The sequence below is a fragment of the Miscanthus floridulus genome, chromosome 16 (genome assembly GCF_019320115.1).
Source record: "Miscanthus floridulus cultivar M001 chromosome 16, ASM1932011v1, whole genome shotgun sequence".
NCBI lineage: Eukaryota > Viridiplantae > Streptophyta > Magnoliopsida > Poales > Poaceae > Miscanthus > Miscanthus floridulus.
In genome coordinates this window covers 116,542,381-116,549,332 of record NC_089595.1, presented here as the reverse complement: position 1 = coordinate 116,549,332, position 6,952 = coordinate 116,542,381, and the positions used below count along the sequence as shown (strand labels likewise).

The window sequence follows — 6,952 nt, the reverse complement described above, 5'->3', positions numbered from 1 at the left end:
CTGCCACGTCAGCGGTAGCCGCAGCCGTTGACTGCCCCCTGCCGCGCCTCCATGCATGACGCGGCAGCGTGAATTAGCCGCGCCATGCAAACAGGCACGTCCAAAAATGTTGGTTTTGAAAAAAAAAATTAAACAGTGTCAGTTTTAAAAATAGTATAAAAAATGTGTTAAAAAAAATCTGGCGCCATGAATTTATACTCTACACGAGTCTACTATATAGTGCGGCCTCCCCCGTGCCTCGGCCTCTTTCAGCTTTGACGTTTTCCACATCTGAGCACCGGGCGGTTAAAATTGCCAGACGGTCAAACACGATACGTCGGTCGATCGATTCAAGTAAGTGATTGATACCCAGAACTGTTGCCTTGTTTAGTTCGGCCGGAATCGGCGTTTGCATAGCAATTTCATTTGTATTTATGAATTGTTGTCCAAACATTGATTAATTAGGCTCAAAAGATTCGTCTCGCAAAATTCAACCAAACTGTGCAATTAATTTTTGATTTCATCTACATTTAGTACTTTGTACATGTACCGTAAGTTTGATGTGATAGAGAATCTTCTTTTTGCATAGTATCAAAGTTATGAGTTTAGGGGAACTAAACAAGGGCTGTATGGATAGCACGGCATGGCAATTTTGGCGTAATGATTGGTTGGGGGAACTAAACAAGGGCTGTATGCATAGCACGGCATGGCAATTTTGGCATAATGATTGGTTGATCCTCCACCAACTACGATCCTAGACTCACTCCATTCGCCAATCTGTCTACCATCCTAGACTACATACAAAATGCTCACCATGTGAGCGAAGGACTACACTCAACGTTACCCAAAACAATATACATCGAGACAACTTTTCACTCTTTCAGCTGGAACTAGAGTACCACTCTTACATGAGCTCAGTTGTGTGTGAAGAACTTAAGGAACCAATCCTGGAATCAATCATTTGATACATCTGCACTGCAATACATCAGGAAAGAACATGCAAATTCCCCATGTGATATCGGCACGGCTGTGCAACAATTCCAAACGTCAACTCCAGGCACCCAAAACCTTCTACAGAACTAAAGCCTAGATAATAAGATAGGGTGTTCTCTGCTCTGAAACCTCGGATACGTGATACAAAGAAAACAATCACAATCAAAACTAATCCTCGTCCATGCCACCACCAGGTTGGGCCTCTCTTCTTGGACCTCCTGCCGGCTTGGCCATGATGATCTGGACAGTTCATATATTTACTCAAATATTACCATGTGCTCCTATGAAACGCAAGCATCAAAAAGAATTTAGAATGTAAGCTTAGCAGTCATACCTGGTCAACCCGTAGCACGGTGCATGCAGCATCGGCAGAGTATTTTAGGGCAAAAAACCTGTACAGCAAAATAAGCAAAGTGAGAAATCTGCTAAGGGGTCATCATCAGCAGCTTAAACTGCCACACAAGAAGTGCAAACCCATGCCCCAATTTGAGGGACACACGTATGTAGACCAACAATGGTGCAAGCATTTTCCACATCCAATGTGCACATGTTCAATTACCACAAAAGATCGAAATCATTCTTAAACCAGCTTACACGTGATTCCTACATCTGATTGACTTACTTTGTGACATAGAGGTCCCATATTTTTAAGGTCGAGCCGTCCTTGCAGGCACCTTCCTCCAGGTCAATGCCAACTTTCACATTGCCACTAGCATGCTCGGCATAAAGGGAGGATATTATCTCCATTGCGCTAAGTCCAGCATTTTCTGCCAGGGTTCTTGGCACCATTTCAAAGCTTTCAGCAAATTTTGCAATGGCATACTGGTCCAACCTGTACAATTATTAACAGCAACCAACAAATGATTCAGGGAAACATAAATTGATTGTTTTTTTTTTTTACAAAGGGTTAACCCTGCTCATATTGAAAGCAGATTAACTCTTACCCTGTACATGAAAAGTTATTAACTATCATGGTAAAAACAAACTTACCCTGTTTCCTTCAATGAGAACTCCTTCAATCTCTTTGCCAGCTCTATTTCTGTTGCAGCAGCACCAGGAATTATCCTACTGTCCCTGCACATTGACTAGTATAAACAAAAACAGTGAGAACTCGGATAGATTAGCTAAACAGACATGGATGTTACAATACAATAAAAGAGTTAGGTCACATCTACTATAGATACCGCACATATAACCTTGTACGTATTGACACCATCATCAACAGCTCTTTCAAGATCATCTAGTATACTGTCAGTACTGCCTCTCAAGACAACAGTAGCCACTGAATTTCCACCTTCTTCGTTCTTAACGACAGTAACCTTATAAATAAAAAAACAAAATAAAATGAATGCTGGCGAGGAAGAATAAAGATATATCTTCTGTAAAAGCACAAAGGGGGTAGAACATACTCGAGTACCACCAATTTCTTCAACGGAAACAGAGTTTGCATATCCTAGTTCATCGGCATTGGGTTGGCTAAGTTTCAACTATATTTCAAAAGAAAAAAAAAATCCAAAATCAGAATAAGTATGCTACTACTGACACAGGAACAAATACATCTGAAAAATCAGAACTTACAATTGCAATAGCCCCAGTAGTACGGCAGAATCTTCTCAGTTCAAACTTCGAGCTGATTTTCAGAACCATCAGTCTGCAAACAGAACATCAATAAATAACTGCTATCAAAAAGGTCTACAGACACACATGCATACAGTCTCAATTTTGGAGAATATATAACATATACGATAATTCTCCAGTCTAAAAGGAATTTTCAACACAGATCAATACTGCACAAAGAATTCAGGTAATCTATTCAGTTCAGAACATACGAAAAGCAAAAAACTCACTTGTAACGTTCACAGAAATGTAGCGCCATGTCACCAACTGCAGCTCCACTGACAATAACATTGGCACCAGAGTCAGCGACAGCTTTGATAAGCTCCTCCACCTTAGCTTCCTCAGTCTTAGCATAATTTTCTAGCTGCAAAAGCATATGTATTATAGATTCCAACATATATTTGCAGGTTACAGCTTGCAATGCAGCTACAGAAGCAAAGAAATATCATGTGCTCCATTTTTAAGTTCAGCGTATCCATAAGAAATGAATCCACAAATTATGAAAAAAGGAAAGTACTGTTGGATGCACGTCTACATAACGTAAAACACACAAAGCCAACTAAACAGTTTGCAACACCCAAACCTTCATGAGCATAGTAAAAGTAGGGACGACTTTAACAGAAGTCAAAAAAGATTCTCAGAGTAAGAACATACCTGCTCAGCGGAATGAATCAACACAGTTCCCTTTGTTTCAGTTGCTGAGGTATCGACACCACCAGCAAATACTGCAATCTGAATATTGATTGGTTTTAGAATTCAGAAAGAAACACTGCCAGACATCATACAGAAAAAGATGGGCACGGTGCTGTAACTGGTTAGGATTCCTGTGCATATTGAATTTCTAGCACCATGTTATAACATATAACTGCCCATTTAATTAAAATCATAGTTCCTATCCATTCATTGGCCTTAGCAGCAGTGTGAACTAGAAAGACTGAAATTAATAAAATAGTGTCCTAAAAAAAAACTCGACCTGCGGGGGGTATGACGGCCCCCGGGCATACTGCTAAGAAGAGATTTGATCTTCTCACACAGATCGAGAAAACCCCCGAACCCCCGCCCCCATCCTGACGCAGCAGAAATTCGTTGCCCTGTGAGAACCGGGCCGGGCCGTTTTGTGCTTTGGCTTGTGGGGACGGGCGAGGGGATTTTTTTACCCCCAGCCTGAAATTCGCTTCCACAGGGAGTCGAACTCAGGACCTGGGGGGGTACCATTAAGGTGTCTAACCCAACTGAGCTAGCACTTGTTGGCAAAATAGTGTCCTATGAAGTGTGATTTTTAAAAAACAAAAAAAGTTTACAATAGCACTGAGTACAACACAAGCAAATGAAATGTGTTGTGCCGTAACCACTTTAAATAGGAATTGGTTTGCCAGGGCTTTATGAGTGATGTAATAATGCTATATAAGCATACATGATTCACTTGACAGTAACAAAATACACAAACAATGAACACATGACTAAATCACCACGAGTAAATGATTATCCTTGAGCTTCCAAGAACCAATACTCGTAACCTTGTGAAAAAAATATTTAGAGCTCCATCCATTGCCCATTCCATTAAAAAAACTTCAAAATCAATAAAAAAGAAGGGTATAGAACTTTCACAGGTATAACCAGTGTGCAATGTGAATGAAGAGTAGCCTTTTGAGCTTACCTTTGCCTTCTCCACCCTTTTGATGCTACCAACAGCATCATTTTTCAGAACCATCCCACAGACGACAGAAGAATTGTGCAAACCACCTCCAAGCAGCTTAGCCACTCTAACATTGTCGACATTAAAGTTTGCTGGATTTTTGGGGCAAACTTGAATGCAGGCCTAAAAAACGATACAACAAACCCACTATTAGCTGATATCAGTATGACGTGCGAGGGGAAAAAAACAAAGTTCCCTATAAGCTGGTATGGATTAGCTTACATCAGCCACAAGAGGGCACAGTACATCCTCCTGGCCAAACTGCTTGCTCGCGACAGCAGATCTCATCCTCAACACAACCTCCTCCTTGTTTCTTACGTCCATGTTCTCTGAGCCTTTCTCAACAAGATCCTCCAAGATCTCAATTGTCTGCATACCGAAGACAGAAGCACAAAGAGTCTGCTATCAGACTGCATGTTTCAATGTTACAAAAGCCTACGGGCTTCAGGGGGGCAAGTCACCTTGTTGATGGCTTTGGTGTAGCCAATGATGATTTCACTCGGATGCAAGCCCATCCTGATGAGCTCCTCAGCCTTCACAAGCAGTTCACCGGCAAACGATATGGTGAGATTGGCTCCATCCCCAATCTCCTCCTGCTGAGCCCTGCCAGCCAGTACCAGGATCTTAGCAGCCGGGTGCTGAACCTCGAGCTCATTCACGATGGTGGCAGCATCGTTTGTCACAAACAGCTTGTCCAAGTGATTGATAACCATCTTATTCATTCCTACACTAAAGAAAACAAGTTAAACTACAACATCAAGCAATCGATCACTGGAAGGTTTCAGCATCTAAGTGAACTTTGGTCAGATGTGATTTACATAGTGCAGAAGACTAGGGTACTACAAACTAATAATTGCTTGTGATCCAAACATTCAACAAGGCTAAATGTGATTTCAAACGGCAAACCAGTGTACCAAGCGCCTCAAACTATCCAAACATTCATCAGCCTCGTCACCATATATCCCAATAAGCTCCAACAACCAGGCCACTCCTCGCTCCAGATCCCCCTCACTCCCCACAATAGCTAGAACCGGCGGCCTCACGCTACGCCACCGAAGACTGAGCACGCTCACTTCGCTCCAGATCCCTTCTCACTCCACTACTCCAGTAGTCACCACCCGAGTCCATAACCCGCGCATCGAAGCGAAGGCGCACGCGGAGCACGACTCACCGTTGGGGCCGAGGGAGGTGCGCGTGATGGCGGAGAGCTCGCGGCAGGCGTCGATGTTCTTGAGCACAGCCTCCTCGAGCCCGGAGAGGTGGCGGTGGCCCTCCTTGAGCATCGACTGGATCCCGTAGCCTGCCATCGAGCCGAGCCCCACCATCGTCGTCTCCGGCTGGGTGTGGGGACGGCGGTCTGGCGGCGGGGGACGGCGCCGGCGGCGAGTCGGATCGGGGAGAAAGGTTTAAACTCTGATCTTCACGTTGATGTACACAGGAAAGCGGGATCTTTGGGAGTGCGAGTGCCGGGGGACGGGGGTGGAGGCGGGGAGATGCGCCATGCGGAGGCCGCCGAGGTGTTCTAGAATCGTGGGTAAAGGAAGGGAAGGAAGCCCTAGGTGGCCGTCGGCCCGGGTAGGTAAGCCTGCTCGGCTTGTTGGGCCGGACTGGAGGTGTGTTAGGACTTGAGATTTATTTATTTATAATATATGTTTTTTTTAATTTTGTGTTTTGCAAAAATAATTGCTTGAATACAAAATGCATAAAGATACTCCTGTTAGTAATTTAAACTGATATGTAAAAAATAGCTTCAGCCTAAGTAAATTGACGGAAGCCATTTGAATCAAAGAAATTTAGGCCCTGTTTGGTTGGGCTTTTGGCTTTGGCTTTTGGCCCCAAAAGCCAAAAGCCCAACCAAAGGGGCTGCTTTTGGAGGGTGCTTTTTCAGAAGCAGCTGCTTTTCTGTAGTTCATTTTTGAAAGCTGGGTTGATCCTGCTTTTGGCTTTTGGCTTTCTGTTTTTCGAAATTGGTGGAATAAAAAGCTCTTCCATAGTTGTTTCAAGAGAGATAAAGATAAAAGGTATATTTTATACTTGTTTAACCAAACAGCTTTCAGCTTTTCTACAGCTCACAGCCCACAGCAGCTTTTCCACAGCTCACAGCCCACAGCAGTTTTTTCCCACAGTCACAGCTCAACCAAACAGGGCCTTACTCTTTTGTGTAGAGATTCACAACTTTTCAATTTGAGTTGGATGAGATAAATATATACAAAAATTGTAGAGGTAGAAGAGATCTACAGCCTTATACTATATTACATATTTTTCATTTGGGCCCTGTTCGCTTCTCTTATAATTCGTCTTTTTCAGCTTGTTTTTTCAGTCTAAACAGTGTTTTTCTCTCCCAACAAATCAGCCGGAACAATGTTTCGCTTGTTTTTTCAGCGAAGCGAACGGGGCCTTGAATTCAATAATGGTGATTTCCTAAAGAAAGACTGTATTTGCTATTTAGCGGTATGATCAAAATCTCAAAGAATTGTATAACATATAATTTGAAAATCAACTAAATAAGATTTACAAGCATCCAAACTATAATATGAGATTGATAAACTATCCAGAAGATATCAAGTGTTAACTCATTTACCTCCATAAACCTATGAAAGGATCTAATACCGAGGAAGGATATGTTTTGTTTGTATTGCACAACTAAAAAGTGGTTATTTATGTATG

General features: G+C 42.6%; 1 protein-coding gene across 3 annotated transcripts; it reads right to left on the bottom strand.

The window, feature by feature from the left end:
- Positions 1 to 843: 843 nt before the first annotated feature.
- LOC136512429 (T-complex protein 1 subunit theta-like) lies at positions 844 to 5,833 on the bottom strand. 3 transcript variants are annotated; one of them, XM_066506392.1, is made up of 13 exons: positions 5,457 to 5,832; positions 4,747 to 5,009; positions 4,508 to 4,654; positions 4,247 to 4,408; positions 3,244 to 3,321; positions 2,820 to 2,953; positions 2,551 to 2,623; positions 2,382 to 2,459; positions 2,157 to 2,291; positions 1,963 to 2,057; positions 1,595 to 1,804; positions 1,307 to 1,364; positions 844 to 1,212 (listed from the first exon to the last, which is right to left on the bottom strand). In XM_066506392.1, the coding sequence occupies exons 1-13, from the start codon at positions 5,608 to 5,610 to the stop codon at positions 1,141 to 1,143; spliced, it is 1,659 nt and encodes a 552-aa protein (XP_066362489.1). In that variant the 5' UTR covers positions 5,611 to 5,832; the 3' UTR covers positions 844 to 1,140. The 3 variants fall into 3 exon arrangements, with proteins under 3 accessions (XP_066362489.1, XP_066362490.1, XP_066362488.1); XM_066506393.1 differs by having other exon boundaries at positions 2,169 to 2,291; XM_066506391.1 differs by having other exon boundaries at positions 2,169 to 2,459; positions 5,457 to 5,833.
- Positions 5,834 to 6,952: the final 1,119 nt, after the last annotated feature.